The sequence below is a fragment of the Dermochelys coriacea genome, chromosome 5, assembly GCF_009764565.3.
Source record: "Dermochelys coriacea isolate rDerCor1 chromosome 5, rDerCor1.pri.v4, whole genome shotgun sequence".
In the NCBI taxonomy this organism is placed as follows: Eukaryota; Metazoa; Chordata; order Testudines; family Dermochelyidae; genus Dermochelys; species Dermochelys coriacea.
In genome coordinates, this window is record NC_050072.1 from 122,386,668 (window position 1) to 122,401,851 (window position 15,184).

The window sequence follows — 15,184 nt, forward strand, 5'->3', positions numbered from 1 at the left end:
TATGAATGGAAGTCTAAATGTCAGCTCTGCAAATTTCTGCAACTGGTACATGTTTTTAAACAGTGCCATGAAAGGAGCTTGAGATCTGAAAGAATCAAACTGGGGCAGTTCCAGATCCTCGACCAAAAACATCAAAATTGATGATCAGCAAAGGAAGGCTGGGTAGTAGTGATCAATACAGAAGAGGGATTACTTTTCTGATATCTAGATCTCTTCTTGGGTGGCTCAGTAGACCAATGGAAGGTATGGAATTAGACTGGGCAGGATCTCTGAGCCATCTGTGACCCGCTAAACTCTTTTGTGCATGTGTGTAGATCCCAAGTGAGCAGTGTGGACCTTGAACCCTTGAGGGTGTGGCAAGGACTAATCAGTAGACTCACTGAAGAGCTTACGTATGTCAAAGATAAAGTCCTCTACAGTGGTTTGAGCACCCCACCCCCCACGGGGGAGGAGGAAAGAGAACCCTCACATTTGTAGCCATGACCCTTGATGCACGACAATCACTGTAGAAACAGAGCGGACTGCAATATCAGCCGCATCCAGCGAGGCTGTAACAGGTCCTTGTTAGGAACTGATCCTTAGTGATGATCACCTTCATCGGTCAGTTTGTGATGTTCCAAGTGGAGAGATAGTCAATAATTACATTTGCTGTAGTTGATGTGATTACATTTCATCATTAAAGCTGGTCTGGAAAGTGGAAAATCCCCAAATAGGGGAACAAGAAATGAGGTGTTAATATTGAGTCTTAAAAGCCACAGATCTTGAGAGGCTCAGGGAGAAACTCAAATTTAACAGCCACTTTTACTGCTCCCACACACAAGCTTGGGCAGAAGAGAGAGAGGGGCATGCTTTCATAGCAAAGGGTCTTTTGAACTGCAGGACCAGCTGAGAAAGTAACTACAGTAAAGTGTGATTGGTCTGTGTCTCCCTGAAGAAGTGAACTGCAAACCCAGAGATCTCACAAGATCTGAATGTTGGGAAAGGGTGTGCTTAAAGTATTGGGGGGTCTCCACTAATCCTGGTAGGCCTAGAGCAGCTGTCTGTCAGGTCCCATTTCTGTGAAGGATAACAAGAAAGCCTGTGCCTAGAAAGCACGCCAGAGGCCAAGGAAAGAGAGAGTACTGCAACTGACTCAGACCAAAGGAAGCTTAAGAGCACACAGTTTAAAGTGCCCCAGTGTGGTGGTCACAAACATAGCAGCCTGGTGAGTCTCCAACAGAGAGAGCTTTACCAAGGCTATAAGACAGTTACAGGCAGTGAAGAGAGAGAATCTGAACTAAAATGCCTAGACTTACATCCCTGAACCGGGAAAAAAACAATACAAATGCAAAATGAGATGGTATTGACAAGAGGTGAGAAGAAGAGAATGAACTAAGTGTCTTATCCACCACACTGCAGTGAGTTCATTGTCATCTCATCTTCTAATTCTGTTGTAAATATTAGTCATCTGACCAGGCATTATATATCTGCCACAGAAAAAGGGTGGAATTGGGACAGAGAGACTCTACAACAAAACGTGGTCCATAAGAGACTGTGCCAAAGAAGCAATCCCCAGTATGACAATGAGAGAACCACGTTGTAAATGAAAATTTTTAATTCTGATACTGAACTGTAAGTGACCGGTTTCAGAGTGGTAGTCGTGTTAGTCTGCATCAGCAAAAACAACGAGGAGTCCTTGTGGTATCTTAGAGACTAACAAATTTATTTGGGCATAAGCTTTTGTGGGCTAAAACCCACTTCATCAGATGCATGGAGTGGAAAATACAGAAAACAGTATAAATATTACAGCACATGAAAAGATGGGAGTTGCCTTACCAAGTAGGGGTCAGTGCTAACGAGGCTAACTCAATTAAGGTGGAAATGGCCTATTCTCAACAGTTCACAAGAAGGGAGAAGGAAAATTATTTTTGTAGTGCTAATGAGGCCAATGCAATCAAGGTGGATGCCAATTTCCAACAGTTGACAAGAAGGTGCGAGTATCAGCAGAGGGGAAAATTACTTTTTGTAATGACCCGTCCACTCCCAGCCTTTGTTCAGGCCTAATTGATGATGTCCAGTCTGCAAATTAATTCCAGTTCTGCAGTTTCTTGTTGGAGACTGTTTTTGAAGATTTTTGGTGGAGAATCGCCACTTTTATGTCTGTTATTGAGTGTCCAGGGAGATTGAAGTGTTCTCCTACTCGTTTTTGAATGTTACAATTCTTGATATCTGATTTGGGCCCATTTATTCTTTTGCATAGAGACTCTCTGGTTTGGCCAATGTACATGGCAGAGGGGCATTGCCAATGTGATATATGCCATCATGTGCCAGCAATGCCCCTCTTGCAGAATTGTATTTCATGATGTAAATTGCTAGACAACCCCAATATACTAGACAGGCGAATGATTTCGAGGCATGCCTTGGCGATTAAGGGAGCTGGAGGACACAGGCAAAGGTAGAACCTCTCCCTTTGCGAGGTTTAACGTGTGTGAGAGTATCAGTCCCTGAAAGTCTCCAGAACCCTTCTCTGCCACCTTATGAGTGCAAAGGCCCCAGAAATAAAGATATTAATCCCTAATACTGATCTGGAAGTCCATCACGGAGGCGATTAAGCTGGTAGTCAGAGGGAGGCTCAGAGAGAAGATGAGTCTCCTAACTGGGCTATCCCTTACCATGTTCCAGAGCAGAAATCTATTCTCCAGTCACACTGCCAAACATCTAATGACGTCTCCAGAAACCTCCCTCCTGGAGAAATATTTTGCCCTCCTTTCCCCCCAAAAGCTGCTGTATCACAGATTCTTTCAAAGTGAACATGAGAAAATTAGAGGGGAGTTTTTATCTAGTCATCTTTCCAGGTTTTTAAACATAGTTGCTATCTGATCTACAGTCACCAGTTTGGTGGTGAAGTTCATGACACACATTAACGTATCAAATACAGAAAGCTGCATGGGAGCATTTACATGGGATTGATTTAACCCCTTCATTCTAAATTGACTCACTATGATAGCCTATCCAGGCAAATAGAAAGAGGAGACAGGTATCTGAAAGGCCATACTACATTCTTTCAAAGAGCAGCCAGAGTTTATCTGGTCTTTATGTAAACAGATAAGTTCAAGGTGAATGAATGTCTTGGCAAGAAACTCTATTCCTATCTCTACACTGGGGAGCTTCATGAGATCCTTTGAAAAAAATGCTAGAGTTACAGAGTTGTTCACTGAGGAGCTGTAAAAGAAGAGAATAGGAGAAGCCTGCCCTGAAATATTTCACGGGTTTCCACGTACAGTTTATTCCTTCTTTTCTCAGACTGGGGAAAAAACTAGCACACAATCAGCTGACAGAGCTAGCCATTGCCTTTCCTGCTGGCTCCTCTATACAAGCAGGGTAAACTGCTGTTACAGCAGCCTCTGACACTATCCAACTCAGAGTGAGAAGCCACTGCAGAATTTGTCAGCCCCATAATAAACAATTAACCTACCTTCTAACAGTGGCCAGTGTCAGATGCTTGAGAGAGAATGAACTGAACAGGGAAATTTCAAGTGATCCAGCCATTGATGAACCCATCTTCCAGGAACTTATCTAATTCTTTTTTGAACCCAGTTCTACTTTTGGCCTTCATAACATCCCATGACAATGAATTCCACAGGTTGACTGTGTGTTGTGTGAAGTACTTCCTTTTGTTTTAAATCTGCTGCCTATTAATTTCATCAAGTGACCTCTAGTTCTTGTGTTACATGTAGGGGGTAAATAAAATTTCCCTATTCACTTTCTCCATCCCATCCATGATTTTATAGACCTCTATCGTATCTTCCCTCAGTAGTCTCTTTTCTAAGCTGAATAAACCCAGTCTTTGTAATCTTTCCTCATATGGAAGCTGTTCTATACCCTAATAATTTTTGTTGGCCTTCTCTGTACCTTTTCTAATTCTAATAAACCTATTTTGAGATGGGGTGACCAGAACTCCATACCGTCTTCAAGGTGTGGGAATATCGCGGATTTATATAGTGGCATTGTATTTTCTATTTTATTATCTCTTTCCTAATGGTTCCTAACTTTATCATTTTTTCTTTTGATTACTGCTGCACACTGAGTGGATGTTTTCAAGGAACTATCCACAAAGACTCCAAGCAGTTCATTTAGACCCCATAATTTTGTACATATAGTTTGGATCACTTTTTCCACTGTACACTCCTCTGCAGTTAACACTGAATTTCATCTGCCATTTTGTTGCCAGTCATCCAGTTTAATTACATCCCTTTGTAACTTTTCAAAGTCAGCTCTGGACTTAATGTTTGAGTAATTTTGTATCATCTGCAAATTTTGCCACCTCACTGAACATCTCTTTTTCAAATAATTTATGAATATGTTGACCAGCACTGGTCTCAGTACAGATCCTCGGGGGACCCTGCTACTTAACTCTCTTGATTGTGAACACTGACCATTTATTCCTATGTTTTGTTTCCTATATTTTACACAGTTACTGATCCAGGAGAGGACCTTCCCGCTTATCCCATGATTGCTTAGTTTGCTTAAAAGCCTTTGGTGAGGGACCCTGTAAAAGGATTTCTGAAAGTCCAAGTGCACTATACCCGTTAGATTACTCTTGTTACTCCTGAAAGAATTCTGCACCCCTGCAGGGAAGCACAATTCATATGGCCTGCATATTTCTGTGCCCCCCACACAGAAAAAAACAAAAGAAATTTGCGGGGAGGGACACGCATCTCTTCCCTGGCAGCATGTCTGTTCCAGCATGTCTGGAGCAGCCTCAGAGACGCAAATCACTGGGTGTGTGGGGGGGAGGAGGGAAAGGGCAGGAGACACGACTGGGCATGAGTGCCTGCGGGGGAGACATCAGGGCGTGGGGCTGGCCAACAAGCGAGAGAGACTCCATCCCTCTTGCTTCACACTGCAGCTTGAGGGACGTGGAGGAGGGTAGGTCTTTTTGTTATGCAGGAGGAAGGCTCTGTCTCTGAGGCAGAAATGTAGCAGCCTGCCTGCCTAGTAAAATGTCTATAACTTCTTGAGAATTGAAGTAACAATTAAATTAGTATCATGTTACTGAAAATTGTTTGTTTTTAAGTTAAATAAAATAATGGGTTTTTTTTGTTTTTTGTTTTTTCACAAAACCTATGTAAATGTTGCTGGTTAATTGATCTCATTCTCTGGAGACAGAAATGTAGCAGCTTGTCTGCATAGTAACATTGTTAATGATCCTATTGCTAGTTAACTATTCCCATTCTCATTCAATTCCCCCAGGAACATAAAAGCTGGAAAGTTTTAAGGCCTCTACATTGCCGGAGTGATGTAAAGCCTTATAAATGACAGTAAGGGAATCCGCTAGGAAGATCTATGTGCTTTCTCACTTTATCCCTGTGCCAAAGTTGCACAATGGGGTTAGATTTTTATTTATCCATTAAAAAAAAAAAGGCTTTGTTGGCAAATAAACAATTACCAAGCAGTCGATAAAATGTCAGGACAATCAGAACCAAGCACTTATCAAAGTACCCAGCCAGGTCTAGGACAATGATTGGCAAAACTGTACGACTTTCATGTGTGAAATTCCAATTTAAAAAAAAAAAAGTTTGGTGCTGTTTAGTGTTCTGTAATGTAATTTAAATGAAAATCCAGAATTATAACTGGAATGCAGGGTTTTAGTTACCAAGCATTTGTAACTTAACTTTCATGTGTTTAGGAAATGCTGAATAGTTATTGTAACTTTCTTCTGTATTGCAGTTTAAAATAACTTACCAAAACAATTGAAACTGGTGTGATTATAAAACATTATTTTGAGGCGCAATATTTGCAGAATTTTTAAAATTTTGGCGCAGAATTTTTAACTGTTTGACACAGAATCCCCCTCAGGAGTATCTTGTCCAGTATTCTTGTTCTTTACTATAGTTTCACCCATTTTGCTTGGTCCTGAAGTTAAGCTCTCTGACCTGTAATTGCCTTTTTTATATGAAGAGCTTTTAAATGTTCAATAGCAATTTACAGACATGGAAGATGACATGTCCCTGCCTAAGAGAGCTTACAATCTAATTTATGATTGAATGGAGCAATATTCTGTCAAAGCTGACTACTCATTTTACATTAACAGATAGCAGTTCATTAATTTAATGTTCACTAATGTACAATTGTATTCATTTTTTAAAATACATGTATTATACTTACAGCCTGATTTGGCAGATTGTCAGTCTTCAGTTCTCTGTGATTGGAATACTGAATGTAAACAGGCTGACTGCGCAGATGAGGCGTAACAGGAGTGTAGTAGTTCACCATAGTAACAGCAGCTTCTTCGGAAGCCATTTCTAAAAAAGCCTAAAAATCAACAGAAATATTGCAATTTTCAATGTTTCTTTGTATGCATAACAGACTGAAGAATCATTTATCCACCAAATCCACCTTATCTGAAAAACTCATGTGAACTAAAAGTACACGTGATTTGCTCAGTATTTAGAAACAAAATTATTTATGATTTATATTTTTCAAAATACTTTTGAGACTTGCAATTACTTTAGAGTTAACCTGCAAATCCTTTTTAAATCTGTATTATGGTAAAAGAGCCCACAACCAGATCAGGTTTCCATAGAGGCATTAAACATATGATGTATGGAATGCTCTCAACACTCAATGGAAGACGTAAAGTTTCCTCTATCGCTTTTTAGGTCCCAAATTCAGAATTGCTACTCATTTCACATTCATGGGTGGTTGTTTTTTTACAAAATGCTCAATGTTCACCATGCTGATGTCATCATACCTACCACAGAACTTCTTAGGGCCTGTAGACTGCCAAAAGGCACAAGGACAAGTAAATTTTTGTACCACTATTTTGCAAGATTTTGTTATTTTGTATACAATATTAAACTTTGCAAAATCAAGCATGTTGAAAAAACAGTCTTACTTTACTCCACATCATGGTGGTTGTGACATAAAATGAATGCATCACATCAACCAAAAGAGCAATATACTGATGGTTGGGGACACATATATTCCCACTGTCTTGCAAGCACAAACATGTGGCAGGGATGGTTATATTGAACTTTAGTGACTACAGCACCCTGGTAATGAGTTTGATACCTTCCTGGAACCATGCTGTCTCCAACTACCCAATCATCCAAACATGAGAATATATGTATGCAGTTAAGCAGTATGATGGTGCACAAACTGGAAACTGGTTAGTGTCAAATGACATCACCAAAACAAATGCCTAGAACACTGGGCTTTATTTAAAAAATAAAGATTTCACTGTTTATTCAGAGTAAAGGTTATGTTTACTTAATTAAGCAAAAACAGTTATGTTTTTCTTAAAATGTAGGTAATCATAGTTCTCTATCCTCAGCAAGATGTTTGAGAACAGCTGTCAGCATCTATGTAGTTCTTTACCTGTGCACAAGTACCTTTGTACAAGACAAACAATAAAAATCATTACTCAGCAGGCTGAACATTAAGTAACAAGATTATTCTATTTCATCTCTTCCAATAATATAAAGAATGGCATTTTATTATGTTGGGCATTTACACAGTTTTTATGATCAATATCATCACATCATATAAAAATGTTTTAAAACTGATGTGCTAAAGTCTTGAATAATCTATAAAATAATAATTGGCCCTACAATATTTCAGCCAAATGCAATATCAAAGAGATTAACTTGTATATAAGTAGCGTTCTCTTGTATTTTACTCATGCAAATAACTACATACCTGGCTTTTTCCTTTCAACATCAAGAGATTGGTAACTTTGCCAAAAGGGAGACCTAATGAAATGACCTCTGCTTCAGTGACATCATTTGGAATTTTACGAAGATGAAGGACACGAGAAGGGGAGCAGGGAGATCTGTCTCCTTTAAATTTCTTGTTGTCATTCCCATTAGCTAGAATATCAGAGAAAGAACAATTACTACAAAATGTATAATTCTGAAAAAGTAGTCAGATTGTTTCCTTTACTAGTATTAAAGGTGATCACCATCTGTAATCAATATTAAAAGAGAGAAACTATAATCTACTCAATTAAAACCATCAAAAGTAGTTTAAAAAAAATACAACATCTGCTCACGGTTTCCTCTGCAAATCTGTGTGGTTTTAGAACCACCAGGCCGTGACTCTCTCCTCCCAGTCCTTCTTCAAGGTCCATGTGTACCATGTCATGTACAAGAAGTTAACCAACTACTAATCATACATTGAAAGGCAGTTGGAGATAGCTGATAAAATAAAAATGTACTCTGTGTTCTATTCTTCTCCATCATCCTTTTTCTGTTGCTCATATTCCTTGACTGTAAAATCATTATAGTAGGGAGGGTCCAGAGTGACTAAAGCAACTAGTTAAACTGTGGGTACGAATATAAATAAACTTGAAAAATTCTCCCCCATATTCATGAGTTAAAAAAACAGGAAATTGACTACACAGAAAGTGTGGTCAAATGCACCTATAAATAAGAACATTTTATTCTCGAATCTTGTGTTACAAGTAGATAAAATTTCAGAAGAGTAATTTTTAAGTTAACAGTTTCCATCTAAGTGACACATAGGTTAGAAAGTTCTTATCAGAAACTTCAGGATGTCTTATGAATAGCTGACAAAGTATATTTTTTGTGCTTTTAATTATATCCTGTTGCATAATAAGGAACCAGACTCTACCACATTGTAATCTGAAGGAAGAAGCTGTAACTACAAAACTTTTTTCACATATTGTCACTCTCAGTTGAGGGCAACTATACCTATATTCCCCCTCCATAGTCTACCAAGGGCACCTACTTTTAGGTTTCTGGTTCCCAGCTCTCCCCTGTCTTGAGCAGAGATTCTTAGGCAAATCACTTGTATCGCAAATCACAGGTTGTCCCAAAAATTCATTCTTGTTTGGCGCATTGCTCAATACAGTCCCTTTGAAGTTCATAACAATTCCCAGAGTTCACATCATATATCCTCCCTAGAGAGGTTACATTCAATCACAGCCCACAGTAATACATAACCTTAGCATTTAGGACAGCAGACTCCAAAAATATTTAAATTTAATTCAATAAAGTTTTTCACGGTTACAATAACTGGAGTTCAAGATGTTTTGTCCACAAGGATCCCACTGCAGGTGTGCACAAGCCTAAAATATTTTAGCCACCAGTATCTGCTGGGGGCTGTGTATGCACCTTGCACACCTGCGCCTCATTAAAGGTATTAAGGGCGAAGCAAACACCATTCAGTGATCTTCCAAAGAACACCATCCTAGCCACCATGGATGTAGAGGCTCTCTACACAAACATCCCACACACAGATGCAATACAAGCTGTCAGGAACAGTATCCCTGAAGCCACAGCACAACTGGTTGCTGAGCTCTGTGACTTTATCCTCACGCACAATTATTTCAAATTTGGTGACAATATATACCTCCAGACCCGCATGGCCCCACAATATGCTAACATTTTTATGGCTGACCTGGAACAACGCTTCCTCAGCTCTCGTCCATTCACACCCCTTCTCTACCTACACTACATTGATGACATCATCATCTGGACCCATGGGAAGGAAACCCTGGAAGAATTCCCCCAAAATTTCAATGGCTTCCACCCCACCATCAACCTAAGCCTGGACCAATCTACATGGGAGGTCCACTTCCCAGACACCACGGTGCAAATAAGTGACCGTCATGTTACCACCACCCTATACCGAAAACCCACCAACCGCTATGCCTACCTTCATGCCTCCAGCTTCCATCCCAGACACACCACACGATCCATTGTCTACAGCCGAGCGCTAAGGTACAACTGCATTTGCTCCAACCCCTCAGACAGAGGCCAACACCTACAAGATCTTCACCAAGCATTCTCAAAACTACGATACCCACACGAGGAAATAAGGAAACAGATCAACAGAGCCTGATGTGTACTCAGAAGCCTCCTGCTGCAAAAAAGCCCAAGAAAAAAAAAACAACAGAACTTCACTGGCCATCACATACAGTCCTCAGCTAAAACCTCTCCAACGCATCATCAGTGATCTACAACCTATCCTGGACAATAATCCCTCACTTTCACAGGCCTTGGGAGGCAGGCCAGTCCTCACCTACAGACAAGCCTCCAACCTGAAGCATATTCTCACAAGCAACTACACACCGCACCATAGTAACTAACTCAGGAACCAATCCATGCAACAAACCTCAATGCCAACTCTGCCCACATATCTATACCAGCGACACCATCACAGGACCTAACCAGATCAGCCACACCATCACTGGTTCATTCACCTGCACGTCCACCAATATAATATACGCCATCATGTGCCCGCAATGCCCCTCTGCTATGTACATCGGCCAAACTGGACAATCCCTATGTAAAAGGATAAATGAACACAAATCAGATATTAGGAATGGCAATATACAAAAACCTGTAGGAGAACACTTCAACCTCCCTGGACGCACAATAGCACATCTAAAGGTAGCCATCCTGCAGCAAAAAAACTTCAGGACCAGACTTCAAGGAGAAACTGCTGAGCTTCAGTTCATTTGCAAATTTGACACCATCAGCTCAGGATTAAACAAAGACTGTGAATGACTAGCCAACTACAAAAGCAGTTTCTCTTCCCTTGGTGTTCACACCTCAACTGCTAGATCCTCCCTGATTGAGCTAACCTCGTTATCCCTAGCCTGATTCTTGCTTGCATATTTATACCTGCCTCTGGAAATTTCCACTACATGCATCCGACGAAGCGGGTATTCACCCTCGAAAGCTTATGCTCCAATATGTCTGTTAGTCTATAAGGTGCCACAGAACTCTTTACCATTCAGTTCTTTCACCAAAACAGAAATCCAGGTAAGAACTCCATATCAATGAATAAGAAAGGAGAGTTATGGGATCCACATGAATAAAGGCATCAAGAAAAACTGGTAACTGTAAAGTAAGTAGACTGTGAGGAGTCATCCAGAGGGATCCCATTGTAGGTGTGTAACTAGCAATTACCTCTCAAGTAGGTGGGTGATAGGATTCCTATCTAAATAACTACTGTAGGACAATCCTTCCAAACTGGAATTCTGATCTAGAAACTGACGCAATGGAGTAGTGATTGGTAAATATACGAACTGAACTTCAAGTGGCCATACTACAGAACTCAGAAATAGGGATTTCCCCCAAAAGCAAGCTACAGATGTCAGAGCTCTAGCAGAGCGTACCCTAACTTGAGGGGGGAAGAGTTATTTACTGAGCAGGAAATCTTAATGTAGTTTAATTCATTTAGAGTCTGAGGAAACAGCCTGCTCTTTAGACTTATCCAAAGCCACAAAGTTTGGATGATTGGTTAAATGGCTTTGCTCTATCAAGATAAAAGGATAGCCTTAAGAAAGTCTAGAGTGTGGAGTTTAGCCTCCACAGGAGATTTAAAAGCTTTAGGGTGGGAAAAAAACAGTAAATATGTAAATTGATTGATGTGAAAATACAAAACCATTTTTAGTAATCATTTTGGATGTGGCTTGAATGCAACCCTGTCCTTCTGAAAAACATAATACAGAAGGCTTGCCATCAAAGCCTGAATTTCACTAATCCTGTGAGCCAAGGTAATAGCTACCAAAAGTACTATTTTAACAAAGGGGTGATGTAGTGAACATATCATGGATTCAAACAGAGGGTCCATTAAAGACAGAAGTACAGCAATGAAGTCCCAGGCAGAGAATGGCTCTAAATAGTGGAAATGTATGACTCATGGCCCTTTAAAAATCTAAATACTGTTGTGTGGAAAAATACAGTATGACCTCAGGTTCAACTGAGGCAAAGCATTTTCACCTCTACTCAATCCATACAATGTAAAGGGGCAATATTTGACTTCATATACTACAAGAAAAATTCTCAGCAATGAACCACTGATTTCTCACATGTAAACTCATCCAAAAACCTAACTCAGAGTTTGCCTCAGTACATTCGGCATCTTGTAATTACAGGACATATGCAAGATTACATCTGTCTCCTTTAGGGCAGGTAGGTTTATCAACCAAATACAGTCTGAACATACTGGTAGAAGTTCTTCAGAGAATGCTGTTCTCTCCGCTTTGGTGTACAGACCCTCAGAATGGAGTCCACCACCAACTGGCAGTCTATAGCCACTACCTTAAATTCACCTTTTGGTCTCCTGCAGAAGCTTGTCCCATTGCAAGCCAACAAGGATTGATAGACAGCAATATGAATCTGCAAACTAGCAGAGGAGTAAACTTTCCTTCGTAGAAAATCTACCTTCTTCGGCTCCTTACGTATGGGTGTAGATTCAGGGAGTGCGGGCATCTTAGACTTCGTGAGTTGCAGTCACAGACAAAAGATCCAAAGACCAGGTGGGTAAAAAAAAAAAAAAAAAAAAAAAAAAAAAAAAGTACTCAACCTCTTGGGGTTGGGTGGGGGGTTACTCAGTACCTGCAATTTGCCCACATAGATGTTTAAGATGGATGCAGTGGTCTGCCACAGGACCACGACAGGCTCAAGAATGCCCTCAACAGGCATGGCTAAATGAACCTAGTTCATGCAAATGAGCAGTAACAGCAACAGTTCCAGTACCGTCACTGGCGGCAAGAAGGAATGGGGAGGGAAAGGGGAGGGGGAACCAGCGGCGCCCTATATACCACAGTATGTGCCCACCACTCAAGTGGGTGCTGGAGCCAGTCCCCTACGGATACTGCTGATGGAAAAAACTTCCAGCACCAGTGCATGTGGTGAGCAAACGCACCTAGAGTTGAAGGGACATGAGCAAGCAATCGAAGAAAAACTATTAGTTCTAACATCTTGAAGGAGAGTGACCAGAAACAATCAGTTCATTAACTACAGATAATACTTCATCAACTGTATTATGACCAACGGTACCAGTTATCCAATATATGTTAGGTTTAATACACACCACACCAAGAGGAATTATGTGCACAATAAGCATTGGGAAGTCATGTTCACTGAATATATTATGCCTGTCCCACAATTCTGTTTATCCACGTCAAGTGTCCCACAACACTTTGCAAAGATGAAGTCAGCTTTGGCATTAGAAAATAGGAAATTTGCCAAAGCAAAGACTCATGAAAACATCGTACAAAGTACAGTTAGGGAGTACTTTCATGGGTCATCAGCACTTCAAATGTAGTACTCAGAACGAGATATGGGAAAGAACAGGACAAAGCCAGGACTAAACTGGTGCAAACTAGTGGGTTAAGCAGTTTTGTAACTTGTACAAATCATACTATAAATACTACTAGGTGAAATGCATACGTTCTGCGAAAGGTGAACACACTGCAAGAATTCCCTTCACTGAAGATGGTTATGTGGGTCTCCTTTTCATATTGTGCTGATTTGTCTTTAGACAATATATTAGGTTAAATCTGATTATTTGATCTCTTGAACATTTTTAAGAATGAGTGTCAAATGGAGTCAAACAATTGGCGTTGGTATATTAACTCAAAGTCTTAGAGGTCTTATTACGGTGCAGTACTGATGAATCTGTGGTATATGGCACTCATGCTAATTGTGCAGATGAAAGTGATGTTGGTTACCAAAGACAGAGGATGCAGCACTGCAGCTGAAGAATGTGATTCTGGAGTCTATTAAGATTCACAGTACTAATGTGATTTCAAAGGAGCCTGCTTAGACAAGTCAGCACTTTTAGCCTTCTCAGGTCATTATCAGCAATGGAAGCCAGTGCTAAGCCCCATCTGCAGATCTTTGCTCCTTCCTGCCTTGGGCAGCAGGAGCCAGACTGCCTGACTGACTTAAGGAAGACTGATGGAAAGCTCAGAGTGCTTGCTAGAAGCATGAGATCATAGAGTCAGACAATCTCTTAGAGCCCCCAGAGTGATGTGTCTAATAGCTGGGGCAATGGAATTAGTTTTGAAGCAGGAATACACTGCTTCTGAGGGGGATTCTCAGATTCAGAGACAATACGCATTGTCTTTTACATCAAATATTACTTCAAAAGGACATCACGAGCCCTGTGTGTGCACTGTGCTTACAAAAAGAATCACAAATGGCACTTAGTAGGTATATGAGACTTCCCTAAAAAAAATAAACATTTTGTATGTGCAAAATTGGCAGGCATAGCTATGTCTTCGAAAAGGGCAGATTTTAAAGCTCGGAGACCTGCTTACCACCTCTGGACCTCATTCCTTGATACTGAGAAAAGACCCAAAGAAAGAAAAGACTGATCTTTTTTTTTAAATAAAGGAAACAGATTTAAGTAAAACTTCAAAAACTACACTATAAACTAACATACTAACAAAAAACCAACTATAAACTCTAAGTAATAACTATGGGGAATCAGGGGAGACAGTGTGCTCTTATTTGCTACCACAGGTAATGAGAAGGAACTGAGTGGCAGATGGGACTGCTCTGTGTCCTCACTGTAGGAAGTGACCTTGAGCAGGTCACTGCAGACTGTGTGGCTCTGGGAAGAAGGATAAAGGAGTCTGAGGCGCAAGTTGTGTTCTCTTCCTTCAACAGGGAGGATGGACAAGGCCCAGGTATGGACCATCGAATCGTGGAAGTAAATGCATGGTTGTGCTGGTGGTGTAGGAGAGAGAGCACTTTGGATTCTTTGACCATGGGATGTTGTTCCAGGAAGAAGGATTGCTAGGAGGAGATGGGATCCACCTAACAAAGAGAGGGAAGAGCATCTGTGATAATGGGGGGGAGGGGGGGAAAGAAGTAGAAAAGCTCCCTTTTATGGGCACCCAGCCAGTCGGCAGCTATAAAATCCCTGTTAGGAGCTGTTCTCTACATGCTTTATCTGTAAAGAGTTAAAAAAGCCCATAGGTAAAAGAAAGGGAGTGGGAACCTGACCAAAAGAGCCAATGGGAGGACAAGAACTTTTTAAAACTGGGAAAAAACTTTCCCCTTCTCTGTCTGTTGTTGTTCTCCAGAGAGAGGAGAGACAGAGCAGCAATGCTGTAACAAGGTTTAAAAAACAGGTGTGAAAAATCATCAAATCATACCTCGAACCTATTTATCTGGAACCCCAGATATGTAAGTAGTTCAGGGAATGTCTAGAAAGATGCGTTTAAGTTTATTGCTTTTATTTCTGTAAGGCTTGCGGACTCCTCTGTGCTAACCCCAAATGCGTTTGTTTTGCTTGTAATCTTTAAACCGAACCTCGAGAAAACCATTCTTGATGCTTAATTATTATATTTGCTCTTTTTAAATCTAGCAATAGCCTAAATTCCAAAAGTATTTACTCTTTGTTTTTAATAGTTTCCTTTTTTAAGAACAGGATT

At 40.5% G+C, this 15,184-nt stretch overlaps 1 protein-coding gene across 2 annotated transcripts in view; it reads right to left on the reverse strand.

Moving 5' to 3' along the window:
- The window catches only part of PTBP3 (polypyrimidine tract binding protein 3), a 115,177-nt gene that overhangs the window by 39,496 nt on the left and 60,497 nt on the right, over window positions 1–15,184 (reverse strand). For both annotated transcript variants that reach the window (XM_043514400.1, XM_043514399.1), the window contains 2 exons: window positions 7,681–7,850; window positions 6,148–6,294 (listed from right to left, as the gene is read on the reverse strand). In XM_043514400.1, coding sequence (XP_043370335.1) covers window positions 6,148–6,294; window positions 7,681–7,850 — 317 coding nt within the window. The remainder of the gene's footprint in view (window positions 1–6,147; window positions 6,295–7,680; window positions 7,851–15,184) is intronic.